This window comes from Trachemys scripta, chromosome 8 (assembly GCF_013100865.1).
Source record: "Trachemys scripta elegans isolate TJP31775 chromosome 8, CAS_Tse_1.0, whole genome shotgun sequence".
In the NCBI taxonomy this organism is placed as follows: Eukaryota; Metazoa; Chordata; order Testudines; family Emydidae; genus Trachemys; species Trachemys scripta.
Genome location: NC_048305.1, coordinates 40,507,217 through 40,521,871, shown reverse-complemented (window position 1 = coordinate 40,521,871; position 14,655 = coordinate 40,507,217). Strand labels below are relative to the sequence as shown.

At 46.2% G+C, this 14,655-nt stretch overlaps 1 protein-coding gene across 1 annotated transcript in view; it reads right to left on the bottom strand.

Moving 5' to 3' along the window:
• Positions 1-437: 437 nt before the first annotated feature.
• The window catches only part of RGS5 (regulator of G protein signaling 5), a 95,919-nt gene continuing 81,701 nt past the window's right edge, over positions 438-14,655 (bottom strand). The window contains exons 4-5 of the mRNA XM_034778858.1: positions 8,742-8,908; positions 438-3,107 (exon numbers count right to left, since the gene is read on the bottom strand). Coding sequence (XP_034634749.1) covers positions 2,946-3,107; positions 8,742-8,908 — 329 coding nt within the window. The 3' untranslated portion in view covers positions 438-2,945. The remainder of the gene's footprint in view (positions 3,108-8,741; positions 8,909-14,655) is intronic.

Here is a 14,655-nt window from a genome sequence, read left to right as displayed (position 1 = left end):
AAGCCCCACCAGTCCTGTCATCCTGCTTGAACACAAACTGGCCAATTGTGTCAGCAATACAAATATGTACACCCCATCTAAACAGAATGAGGAGCCTGGACAGAGGGAAATGAACTGCACAAAGCTCAGCACCATTTGCCATCTGTTCAAGAAGGCAGGGTTTTATTTCTCCAGTTTCCACGGATGCCTTTTCTTCAGGGCTGTTCTCAGCAACTGACCCAAACTGTTTCTATTAGTCATGTTCTTTCAACAAGTTTTACCTCCTCTAATGAACTTTCTTTTTTGGGTTGGTGCAGAACTCTCACTTTGGCATGCTGCTCTTGGGAGAATAACTAGGACATGCCTTCAACAGCAGGACACCCACAGTGATGAGTCAAACACACCTCTAAACTCCTGGGGAGCATTGAGTAAGGCTGTGCATAGGCATTGTGGGGCTCTGGAAATGACAAGCTCACTAACTCTAATGCAGGCAGAAGTCTGGGTTGCTAGTCAGCAGTCCCAGTGTTTTGGATAATGATGTTTGTTTTATTTTTCTCCCTGTCTCCAGCTCAAAAGGAGCACTGTTTGTTCCAGCAGAGGTGGTGTGTTGAAGGGCCTATTGCTCACAATAGCCTCCCCCAGCACACTGACAATGGGAAGTGTGTTACTAGCTGAAGAGCGCAGTCTGGGAGCTCCAGATACACCCTGTACCTAGGTATGGCATGAATAGAACTGTCATTGTTACCAGTTTGTGATTCTCATCTGACCTTCCTGTGTCCACGCAGCTGTTTTCAAAAACAATCTTGTGACACTCGTGTGGGCCCGCGCCTTCCATGCTGCCTGTCTGTGATTGGATCAGTTCATGCTGGGAAAACCCCATAGTGCTTCTGTGTCCAGCAGATATGCTGAATGAGCAGCAAGTGGGCCGTGCTCCCGCTTGGAAAGCAGGGAGGAGAGAGGGCAGGCCAAACCAGTCATGTGGACACAGTTTGCTGGGGGTGTGGAGGATCTACATTGCAAATAACAGTGTGCCCCAGGATCCAAGAAGGCAGCCACGTGGCAGTCTCTGTCATGACCCGGGGCAAAACACTGGTGCTGCCATGGCTATGGTTACTAACTGTGCAGCCACCATGTCGTGTGTGGACACAACGTGCAATTAGAGCTAAACCTGTCACTAGCTGGTCTCAGACTCAGTGTCAGGGGCCCCAAAAAGCAAATGCTTCAGAAGAACTGAGGTGGCTTTCACTCAGTGGGCCTTGCTGTCAAACACCTCCTCCTTCAAAGACTGTCACAACCGCACAGAGTGCTAACACTTAGAGCAGTCACTTCAAGGTCTTGGGCCATGGCAGGAGGAGACAGGAGTATTTTAACACCCTTTCCATGCCATTAGTATTTCACATGTTCAATTCATCCAGCTGGTCACAGCGAGGGTATCAGATCAGTATAACCTGACCTGCGAGTAGGGATGGATGAGGACATATGGTCTAGCAGCTCAGTCATGTGGTTGTTTTGGGTAAACATTGAAGTGTGGATGCTTCTCTGATTCTCATCTGAGTTTATCTGAATCAAGGCTGCTCAGTTCCAGCTAGAGCATTGGACACTATGGCCTTGTCTACAGTATACAGTTTTGTCTGCAAAAGGCAGCTTTTATCAACAAAACAGTGGAGGTGTACCCACTACAGTGCTACTTTTTCTGGCAAAACTCTCCTGTTTTGCCAATAAAATAAACCCACCTCAATGACAGGCAGAGAGCATTTTGGGGCAAAGTTAAAGCGACAAAGCAACACTGCTGTTCGTTATGTCGATGTAACTGGCCTCCCCCAGTATTCCACAATGCCCGCTGTGACCACTCTGTTCAATGTTTTGAACTCTGCTGCCCTGCAGATATGCACCCCTCCCCTTTCAAAACTCCAGGAAGCTTTGACATTCCTCAGCATGGAGAGCAACACGCTCCCCTGCCTGGAGTACAGGGTAGGGGTGGATCAGTGGTCTGAGGAGGCTATGGGAGAACGTGGAGGAAATCACAGGCCCCTTAACATGGAGTCCTGCTCTCCCTGGAACTAGGAGATGGGGGGAAAAGACTGCTGTGCTGTGCAGAGCCAGGGAGGGAGGAGAACGTTCCCCTCCACCACCTCAAGATTGTTTGGACTTACAAAGACAGCATGGTGACACACACACTCCCCCCCACACTCTCTCATACACTCTCCCCCCCCACACACACACACCCTGTCACACACTCTCCCATCCCCCACACTTTAGTTGAAAAGCAGGTGGCAATCTAGTAGGATGCCCATGGAACGAGAAACTTACATCATGTAATGCTGTGCCTGCCCCATGAGGCATTGCAAACCCATCCCAAAGCACCCTCCGGCCAGTTGCACAGAGGGATAGCTACCCACAGTGCACTGTTCTGTGTGTTGATGCAAGAGCTGGTAGTGTGGATGCGCTCTGCCAACACAAGGGCATAGTCTGGACATGCAACAGCAGTTTAATTAAAGCAGTTGCTGTATGACAGCATAACTTTTGTTGACAAAACTCTGTAGTGTGGACAAGACCTAGGACCTATAAGCTTTACAGGCCACAGCCCTGCGTACCAGATGAGTGCCAAGGCTCCTGCAAGCCTCCTTTGCGTCTCCATGGAACTACTCTGGTGAAGCTTGCTGTCAACTAGCTGCCAAGATGACTCTCAGTAATGCAGTCTAAGACCAATGGGTAAAATCACTAGGGCTTTTTCATAACAGGGATCTTGGGAAGAGAGCAGGGAAAGAGACTGTAGAAAAGGAGACATGTGGCACATAGGAGAAAGTCCAAAACAATGTGGAAGGAGTTTAGCAATGCAGTTGAGTGCTTTCTCAGTTTGGTATCTTTAAGGCAAAGCAGCTATAGACTAAAGGTGGGATTTGGAAAGAGGCATGGCTCACAGTGAGTGCCTAGCAGGGGATGCAGTGCACAGGCTTGCTACATTGCTACTTGATTAACTCTTGATAAAACTCTGACCGCACAAATCTGGGCAGGGAGTCCTTCTCCATCAGGGCAAAGATCCGCTTCTGAGCCTCATTGAAGCTGCTCACTGATGGCTCCACCAAGTTCTTCATGGTCACAGCTTTGGTGCAGTGGTCGATATTCACCTGTGATGGGGACACAATAGGAAGTGAACAGGACAAGGACTCGGTCCCCTAAGCAAGAGAGTTGGAACCACATTGCGTGATCCAGATACAGATGCACAAACAGCAAGGTAAATTATCAAAGCCAGGTTCATTGGTGCTGGGAGGTGCTAGTCCTGACTCCATAGTTCAGGTGGAGCTTTGTTCTGTACCTAAAGAAGGGATTCAGCCTCTTAGTTCTGTATAAAAAATATCATGTACCCTCCCCAGAATTGCAGCACTGACTCTCTGGGAGTGAAGGAATGTTCTGGGAATTCACACAAAAACCCTTTCATCAGTTTATGATTTAAAATAAATATATACTGGGTCCTTGAAGAAATTTACCATTTTGTTGGTCTTTTCTTTGTCCAGAATGTTGTTAATAATGGAATAATACAGACATGTTAAACTTTCCATATTGATAAATTGATTGAAATCTTGTGCACAGGCTGCATCTGGAGAAATCTGTTTGTAATCAGATTTAGTTAATAATAATTATATACAACATCCTTATGATTATGATTAGACAAAGGCAACTCTTACAACTGGTACTCTTATTGTGCTATTAGAGGTAACTTTATCAGTCACCACTTTACCTCTACAGCTAATCTGCATGTAACAATCCTATTCGCTACAATGACCCAGTGGTCTGAGGGAAACTGGACCCATGCTCTTCAAGTGTTCCAAGAATGCTAGCTTGGGCACCCGTGCTGGAAAGGCAAGAGCACAGGGGAGCCTTACAGCACAGAAACACTAGGGCAGGGCTCTCCCCATCTCCCCCTGCACAGAGCACCATCGCACTGACACAGCTCTCTAAACCTGCAAGTTAGGGGGCACATTCAGCAGTGTACTTCAGCTGCTTTGCCCTACTCTGGTGATACAAAGCAGCTGTACTTCCTATGTAACTGGCTAGTGTGCTCTGACTTCTCTGTGTTGATTTGGTGTCCCGGGGAATCTGCCCTTAGAAGTTAAACTACAGAAAAATGGTTTAATGTCAATGCTGAATATCATCATCTCCTTACCAATACTGCATTGTTCCAGTATTCTCATTTGGGGTTCTCCTTTAAAATCTGTGTATGCGATTGTAAATAATTTTTCAAAGCTAAGGAAATTCCTGGACAAAACCTACATTAAAAATCATTATCTAAAATGCCTTCAGCCTGGTTCTACCATCATTTCATGGAATTGCTGCAAGGAAGAGTTAAATCTGGTAAGCTGCCTAGAGGCCAATACTGTGGCTGGGTGGCTAATGCACTGGACTATGACTCAAGATACTTTGGTTCTAGTTCTAGACCTGCTGAGGCAAGTTACTGCCCCTCTCTGTCTCCATTTTCCCATCTGTAAAATGGGGTTAATGTTACTGACCTGCTTTGTAAAGCACTGTGGGATGGAGAGTGTTAAAATATAGATATTCAGGCCTGCCTGTAAAGGCCTATACTTTAAGAACTCAGGTGTATTTTTATCACTTAGCTAGTTACAAGGGTATAAAAACAAAGAATCAAAATCAGTCTGCCTATGTATGGGCCTTCTCTCACTATGATAGTCTGAGGCCTTGTTCTTAGGCTAAGGCCTTTGGCTAAGCAGCAGGGGCAGCCATAAACTGGGAAGCATACAGTCACATCTTCACATCCCAAACCAATCACATTGAAATAAGGTGATATTGGGCTGTTAAGGAAGACAATCCTGTCCTCAGAGTGCCCATCACCACCAGATAAAGAAACAGATCTTAAGATGGTTAAAGAAAACTTAGTTTGATAGCATCCGGTCTGGCAAGAAATCACTTATCAATAATTGTGCTTGTGAAACCCTCATTTTTGTATCGTTTTATCTTTGGGGCCCCCACTTTTCTATTGTTAATCTGTCTGGTTCTCTAATAGTTTCTGTCTGCTGTATAATTAATTTTACTAGGTGTAAGTTAATTAGGGTAGTGGGATATAATTGGTTAGAGTATTATGTTACAATACGTTAGGATTGGTTAGTTACATTTCAGTAAAATGATTGGTTAAGGTATAGCTGAGAATATTACTATATAAACTGGGGTCAAACAGGAAGTAGAAGGGAAATTAGAATCATGCTTGCTAAGGGGAACGGGAATGGGGAACAGGCACACCGGCAAGGCTCTGTAGCATCAGAGCTTGGAATGGAACACTGGGGAACAGACTCTATCAGAGATAAGCTTGATTGATGTGAAGGGCTTTGGAATATGCTTGCTTGGAAACTAACCCCAATAAACATCACATTGGCTGCACTTCGGACTTCTGGTCTTTTGCTGCTTGCTGTCTGCGTGACAAGAACCAGGAAAGTAGGAGGGAGAAGGGAAAGCCCTCTAACAGAGCGTGCTAGATAAGAGCTGTGTAATTCTTCCCTTAATGTGTTAAGATTTCCCTTAACTCTGATTCTCCTGGTTTTGTTATAGTGGCATGGGGGGGCACTATAGTTAAGGTTCCATCATGACATCTGTTTAAAGTCTGACCGCTCTAAAATCTACATGTTTAGCTGTAGCTGGATTCTTTTGCAATTTGCCTCTGGGGGAAGGGTTAATGACCCAAGTTTGGAGCCATTGTAGCTAAGAGATCTGGAGATATAAGCGCCTTAGAAAAACAATTTTAAAAAGTTTCTAGGTGGGTTTTGGTTTTGCCCAGAGCTAGAGAGCCAACTATTGATGTGAGGTGGCTCAACATGATCTCAACCTCTCGAGTTTTACCCAAGGTAATGCTTGGTGCCCAGTAAACCTCGGGGGACCCAAACTCTGAACACATTTTCACATGGCACATGTGCCAGTAACAAGGTACAGGGGAGCATTAGTGCTCCAAAGTTGGGATCATTTGAATTAGGGGTTCCCCCATTACAGATGTCCCCAAAACAGTTTTCTTCTACAGCCTTGTATTAATAAGCTGTGAGGTACTAATGACTGGATGAATCACAAGCCTCATTGTTATCGATGGCTGTGAACTCCCCCTTACATTAACATAACTAAGGCTGAGTGAATCACAACCCCCAACTATGACCAAAGGAGTTTTGGACTAAATGGCTGCTGGTTGCTACAATTTGTGAGTCATGGGTGGCAGTTTTATTGGGGGGGAGAGAATAGACATGTGACTGCTTCCTGGGAGGGGAGGGTTATTGGGGGTTGGAGGAGTGGGGAAAATAGTGGGGAAAGGATTTGGGGCTGCAGTGAGGAGAATGGAATAAATGGGGATGGATGGTAGGGTATGATAGGGGACAGAGCTTGGGGGCTCAAGTGAAGGAGGCCTGGCAGCCCCCCAGCTGTCAGCACACCCCAACTCCCTGCACCCCAACTCCCTGCACTCCAAGCTCTGTCAGTCCACTCCACTACATCTGCACCTCCCCGCTGTGCTGGTGCACCCCAAATCCCATAGATTCCAATTCTGCAGCTCTGCCAGTGCACCCCAAGTCCCATGTGCCCCGGCTCTTCCAATGCACCCCAAAACCTCTGCATCCCCAACCTTTCCAGTACATCCTAACGTTCCTGCAGCCCATCCACCCTTCTGCCCCAGACCTGCCAGTGTATTCTAACCCCTCTACACCCCAATCCCACTGCACCACACAACCTGCCTGCACTCCACAGCTCTGCCAGTGCATCCTAACCCCCCCCACACACACACCCCAACCTCCTGCATCCCCAGCTCTGCCAGTGCATCCCAATGATCTTGCATCCCAATATCATTGCTCTGTACCATAGCTGTCCCTTGCTCCAGGCACTGAATGTGAGTTGGATTATGTGGGGGGTGGTAATGGCAATAGAGACGTTTGCATACCAGGGAGTGAGGACTTCAAGGAGATGCATTCCGTGCCTGTGGTGTGGAGGGCTGGGTACAGAGACATGGCTGGGGATGTGTGCCAAAGCAGGTCTGGTGGGACCCCACTGGTGTGTGTGCATGCACATGCATGTGTATTGGGGGGATGGTTCAGTATCTTAACTGTGGGACATGATATGTACAACTGCCTAAATAACTACTAACTCCTACCAGCCACATATCTTTTCCTGTTTTTTTTTTGTTTGTTTTTTAAAGGAAATTAAATGGGGAAAAAAAAACTACATTGATGCAGGGTTAAGGTTGCCTGGTGGTATGTCGAGAGTGTCAGCTGGAATCCTGTGGGTGAGAGTCTCTAAACCTACTGCTAACCAATCCTGTGGGTTGTAAATGGAGATGAAGCACTCGTACATTTTATCAACTGTGGGATTGGCAGATGAAAGGTATCTGTGTCAATGGGTCATATTTGGATATTGCTGAGAGAGGGCAGAGGTAAGGCTGCATGGGATTCCTTAACTGTGCATTTCCTGGTTTTCAGACATTTAAGTTTTGTGCAACTGAGCTTTCTGCCATGGGACAACATATCACCAAGCAACCATAACTATGCATTACCATAGCTTTTCGCCATGGATTAATACTTAGTTTGGGGATAATTGTGACATTGCTGTAATGTTGTTTCCCTTAAATTACCAATAGGAACTCTCAACTTTAACATCATCTTGCCATAGTTTGTGTGGGAATATACATAGAGATAAGACATCAGAGGGGCAACTGTGACATCTCCTCTGCAGCTTCCCAGGTCGCCTGTCCTGCCTTTTCCCACTCTTTTTCTTTGGGCCATAGGGTTTCTCCACAAGAAGGAGATCAGTGGATTTCCTGCACCTGTCCCGGCACTGCTGGAAATGATGAGATCTCCCGGATGGGGCTAAGAGATGGAGGGGAAAGGTGGAGACAAGCCTTGTGCTTGGAGACAGGACAAAGGGAGGGAAGTAAAGAGGGAGTAGGTGGGTTAGGAGATGGGCCTACAACAACATTTTGAATAGCTGTGAGTGTTAGTTTGGAGGCCTGAGGTCCAAGAGGAGGAGATCATAATAATCAAGGCAGGAGATGCAAGGGGCTTGGACGAGAGCTTTGATCAGCTTTATAGGCAGGTAAGGCTGGGTCTTCCCAGTGTCCTAGGGGCCACAGCAGTGAGGTTTAGACACAGTTTGGATGGGTGGGTCTGGGTGAGGGCCAGGTCAAAGTGACATGCTGATTACCAATGTGAGTGACAGGGAAGCTAGGGATGTAGTCTGGGGTGACAGTGGGGAGAAGGAAGGGCTTGGGGGAAGATGAAGAACTCTATTTAGGCTGTGTTAGATTTCCCTGAGAGATGTCAGAGAGACAGGTGAGATGTCAGTGTGGATGGAGCAAGACAGGTCTGCTGGAGACAGGTAAACTATAAAGTGAAAGCTGTTGTTGGTGTCACAACATACCTAATTCCATGCACATTTCTCATGTGTTCCTTACCAGTGTAAGCCAGTTCACTAGCTCTAGGGAGGAATGGAAGCTGGTGTGACCAAAGTGCAGCCATCAGGCATGGGGCGCAGTGACCCTTCTCTCTGCACCAATGCAGAATTGCATGCTGGGAGCTGCAGGCTCCATTGGCCATGCCTCTGGATTGTAGACCAGGTGGTTGGAATCTGCTCCAATTTTTGCACATTTTCTATGGCTCTTCAGGTTTAGACAAGATGCCATTGTGACTTTTAAGTGAGCACAGTGTGAGCAACCTGCTTTGGTGCTATCAGTACTTGTGTCATGTATCCATCCCTCTCCACGTCAATCGCCCTCTGACTGGACTGACCTCTTTAGGTGCCTCCGTCTGGATGAACTCCTCATAAATTTTCTTGGCCTTCTCAGCCATCTTGGCGGGGGACTTGATTTTCTTGTATTCTTCACAGGCAATCCAGAACTCAATGTTCTCCTCACTGAACTCGGATCTAAGGAAGCTCCTGAAGCTGGCAAGCCCATCTGCTCAGAGAGAAAATTGGGAAACTCTCAACATCACACTTTCCAGTACAATCAGCTGGAAGAAATGAATTTGACATGGCTGGGGCAGTTTGGGAGTGGAAGGGAAATGGAGATGTCCCAGACCATGCACATCCAGCTCTGTCAGACCCAACCTTTGTTCAAGGTGTTTGCATTGACAATGTGAGATATCATAACATAACATATCACCATGTTATGACACGGCACAGAGCAAAGACCATGTTGTGCTGACCTGTGAGACTGTGTCTGATCACAGTGATTCCTTCATGCAATTAGCACCACAGAGCCCAGAGATGTTCAAGTTCAAGCTCTCTGTACATTGTGAATGTCATAACTATAAAGGGAAGGGTAACAGCTCTCCTGTGTACAGTGCCATAAAATCCCTCCTGACCAGAGACTCCAAAATCCTTTTACCTGTAAAGGGTTAAGAAGCTCAGGTAGCCTGGCTGACACCTGACCCAAAGGACCAATAAGGGGACAAGATACTTTCAAATCTTGGTGGGGGGAAGGCTGTTGTTTGTGCTCTTTGTTTGGGAAGTTGTTCACTCTTGGGACTGAGAAGGACCAGACATCAATCCAGGTTCTCCACATCTTTATAAACAAGTCTCTCCTATTTCAAACTTGTAAGTAAATAGCCAGGCAAGGTGTGTTAGTTTTCCTTTGTTTTCTCAACTTGTAAATGTACCTTTTACTAGAGTGTTTATCTTTGTTTGCTATACTTTGAACCTGAGGCTAGAGGGAGGTCCTCTGAGCCCTTTAAGTTTGATTACCCTGTAAAGTTATTTTGCATACTGATCTTACAGAGATGATTTTTACCTTTTTCTTTAATTAAAAGCCTTCTTTTTAAGAACCTGATTGATTTTTCCTTGTTTTTAGATCCAAGGGGTTTGGATCTGTATTCACCAGGGAATTGGTGAAGAGTTTCTCAAGGCTTCCCAGGCTTGTCTGGTTATGTAGACTCTGTCCTAAGACCCTACGCTACCAGCACTCCCAGCTATCTTCGAGACACCACTGACTTCCTGAGGAAACTACAATCCATCGGTGATCTTCCAGAAAACACCATCCTGGCCACTATGGACGTAGAAGCCCTCTACACCAATATTCCACACAAAGATGGACTACAAGCTATCAGGAACAGTATCCCTGATAATGTCACAGCTAACCTGGTGGCTGAACTTTGTGATTTTGTCCTCACCCACAACTATTTCACATTTGGGGACAATATATACCTTCAAGTCAGCGGCACTGCTATGGGTACCCGCATGGCCCCACAATATGCCAACATTTTTATGGCTGACTTAGAACAACGCTTCCTTAGCTCTCGTCCCCTAACGCCCCTACTCTACTTGCGCTACATTGATGACATCTTCATCATCTGGACCCATGGAAAAGAAGCCCTTGAGGAATTTCACCATGATTTCAATAATTTCCATCCCACCATCAACCTCAGCCTAGATCAATCCACACAAGCGGTCCATTTCCTGGACACTACTGTGCTAATAAGCGATGGTCACATCAATACCACCCTATACCGGAAACCTACCGACCGCTACACTTACCTACATGCCTCCAGCTTCCATCCAGGACACACCACACGATCCATTGTCTACAGCCAAGCTCTAAGATATAACCGCATTTGCTCCAATCCCTCGGATAGAGACAAGCACCTACAAGATCTCTATCAAGCATTCTTAAAACTACAATACCCACCTGCTGAAGTGAAAAAACAGATTGACAGAGCCAGACGAGTACCCAGAAGTCACCTCCTAAAAGACAGGCCCAACAAAGAAAATAACAGAACACCACTAGCTGTCACCTTCAGCCCCCAACTAAAACCTCTCCAGCGCATCATCAGTGATCTACAACCTATCCTGAAAGATGATCCTTTACTCTCACAGATCTTGGGAGACAGACCTGTCCTCGCTTACAGACAACCCCCAACCTAAAGCAAATACTCACCAGCAACCACACATCACTGAACAAAACCACTAACCCAGGAACCTATCCTTGTAACAAACCCCGATGCCAACTCTGTCCACATATCTATTCAAGTGACATCATCATAGGACCTAATCACATCAGCCATACCATCAGGGGCTCGTTCACCTGCACATCTACCAATGTGATATATGCCATCATGTGCCAGCAATGCCCCTCTGCCATGTACATTGGCCAAACCGGACAGTCTCTACGCAAAAGAATTAATGGACACAAATCTGACATCAGGAATCAAAATACTCAAAAACCAGTGGGAGAACACTTTAACCTGTCTGGTCATTCAGTGACAGACCTGCGGGTGGCTATATTACAACAGAAAAACTTCAAAAACAGACTCCAAAGAGAGACTGCAGAGCTAGAATTGATATGCAAACTAGACACAATCAACTCCGGTTTGAATAAGGACTGGGAATGGCTGAGCCATTACAAACGTTGACTCTATCTCCCCTTGTAAGTACTCTCACACTTCTTATCACACTGTCTGTACTCGGCTAGCTTGATTATCACTTCAAAAGTTTTTTTTCTCTTAATTAATTGGCCTCTCAGAGTTGGTAAGACAACTCCCACCTGTTTATGCTCTCTGTATGTGTGTGTATATATATCTCCTCATTATATGTTCCATTCTATATGCATCCGAAGAAGTGGGCTGTAGTCCACGAAAGCTTATGCTCTAATAAATTTGTTAGTCTCTAAGGTGCCACAAGTACTCCTGTTCTTCTTTTTGCGGATACAGACTAACACGGCTGTTACTCTGACACTTGGGAATGGTGGCAGCGGACCAGATCTAAGCTGGTAGTTAAGCTTAGAAGTCTTCATGCAGGCCCCCACATTTGTACCCTAAAGTTCAAAGTGGAGAAGCAGCCTTGACAGTGAACAATCTTCTCTCACCTCACACACAAGCTCTTTTCAGTTATGGACATGTTTAGGTCCTCAGCAAACAAGCCCAGCATTGTTCAGGTGCTTGACTTGGCATTCCTGCTCTGGGACACCCTGAGCCCTGGGGAAATGGCACATCTGAACCCAGATCTGAATTTCCTATCTGGCTCCTGTCTCTGCAAGGGCCCAAACCAACAACCTGGGCCTCTCCTGGAGTTCCCTCCTGCATGTCCCAAGTCCGGGGGTTGGGGGGAGCTACAGGGAGCAGAATGGATATGCCAGAATGCATTTGAGTGCATTTGTGTGTGCAAGTCTGTGCTTGATTCACAGGGAGAGGGCGGGAGAGATGGTACAGGAGTGGAAAGAACATAAGAATATGTGGGAAGGGGTCAAAAATTCCTCTCATGAGCCTGGCTGGCAGTGCTGTGGGGTGGGAGTGGGGGTTCCCCTCGTGCCCCTGTCTGGCAGTGCTATGGGTGGCGTAGGGGTTCCCCTCGTGTGCCTGGCTGGCAGTGATGTGGGGCACAGGTGGTCCACTTGTGCGCCTAGCTGACAGTGCCATAGGATGGGGGTCCTCTCGTGCCCCTGGCTGACAGTGCCGTAGGATGGGGGTCCGCTCGTGTGCCTGGCTAGCAATGCTGTGGGGTGGGGTTCCCCTCGTGTGTCTAGCTGGCAGTGCTGTAGGGTGTGGGGGGTCCCCTCGTGCTCCTGGCTGGCAGTGCTGTGGGACTGAAGTGTTATAGTTTGAACATGTCGCAATGAAATATTTGGAGGGATTGGGCATTGTTTGTTTTTTGTCCACAACAAACAAACACCATTCACCTTCCTTAACCCAAACTGGTATTTTTCAGTGAATACACTAGTCCTTTGGAAATTTTCAACAGGCTCTTGTGCATGCACCTTTTCTCCCAGAAGCCAATTCCTGTCCGGCCCTTTCTCTTTAAGCCTTTTCAAAGCTGGGTGGTGCTCATATACTCATAGTCCTCCAGGCCATAAAGGACCATCGTGATCATCAGGTATGACCTCCAGCACATCGCAGGACACAGAACCTCGCTCACCCACTCCTGTAATAGACCCCTAACTTCTGGCTGAGTTAGTGAAGTTCTCAAATCATGGTTTAAAGGCTCCGAGTTACAAAGAATCCACCATTTACACTAGTTTAAACCTACAAGTGACTCATGCCCCATGCTGCAGAAGAAGGGGCTAACCCCCCAGGTCTCTGCCAATCTGACCCAGGGGGAAATTCCTTCCTGACCCCAAATATGGCAATCAGTTAGACCCACCAGCCAAACACCTGGAAAAGAATTCTCTGTAGTAACTTAGAGCACTCCCCATCTAGTGTCCCTTGCCATTGGAGACATTTGCTACTACATGCTGCAGATCAGCTACATGTTGTAGGTAGTTTTGTCAGACTACCCCCTTCATAAACTTATCAAGCTCAGTCTTGACTCCATTTAGTTTTTTTGCCTCCACCATTCCCCTGGGGAGAACATAAGAAAGGCCGTACCGAGTCAGACCAAGGGTCCATCTAGCCCAGTATCCTGTCTACCGACAGTGGCCAACACCAGGTGCCCCAGAGGGAGTGAACCTAACAGGCAATGATCAAGTGATCTCTCTCCTGCCATCCATCTCCACCCTCTGACAGACAGAGGTTAGGGACACCATTCCTTATCCGTCCTGGCTAATAGCCATTAATGGACTTAACCACCATGAATTTATCCAGTTCTCTTTTAAACTCTGTTATAGTCCTAGCCTTCACAACCTCCTCAGGTAAGGAGTTCCACAAGTTGACTGTGCGCTGCGTGAAGAAGAACTTCCTTTTATTTGTTTTAAACCTGCTGCCTATTAATTTCATTTGATGACCACTAGTTCTTATATTATGGGAATAAGTAAATAACTTTTCCTTATCCACTTTCTCCACATCACTCATGATTTTATATACCTCTATCATATCCCCCTTAGTCTCCTCTTTTCCAAGCTGAAGAGTCCTAGCCTCTTTAATCTCTCCTCATATGGGACCCATTCCAAACCCTTAATCGTTTTAGTTGCCCTTTTCTGAACCTTTTCTAGTGCCAGTATATCTTTTTTGAGATGAGGAGATCACATCTGTACGCAGTATTTGAGATGAGGGCGTACCATCGATTTATATAAGGGCAATAATATATTCTCAGTCTTATTCTCTATCCCCTTTTTAATGATTCCTAACATCCTGTTTGCTTTTTTGACCGCCGCTGCACACTGCGTGGACATTTTCAGAGAACTATCCACGATGACTCCAAGATCTTTTTCCTGACTTCTTGTAGCTAAATTATCCCCCATCATATTGAGGCTGTTCCAAAACTTCACTCCTCTGATGGCTAGAAAATGTCATCTAATTTCATGCCTAAACTTGTTGATGGGTAGTTTATACCCTTTATTCTTGTGTCAACACTGAACTTAACTCCTCTCCCTCCCTGATGTATTTATAGAAAGCAATCACATCTCTCGTCAGCCTTTGCTTGCTTAGTCTAAACAAGCCAAGCTCTTTGAGTCTCCTCTCACAAATTAGGTTTTCCATTCCTCTGATAATTATCTGATCATTTTTGTAACTCTTCTTTGCACCTGTTTTAGTTTGAATTCATCTTTCTTAAGCATGGGAGACCAGAACTGCACACACTATTCCAGATAAGATCTCACCAGTGCCTTGTACAACGATACTAACACTTAATTATCTCTACTGGAAATACCTCACCTGCTGCATCCTCGGACTGCATTAGCCTTTTTCATGGCTGCATCACAATGACGGCTCATAGTCATCCTGTGATCAACTAATACACCTAGGTCTTTCTCTTCCTCTGTCACTTCCAATCCAACAT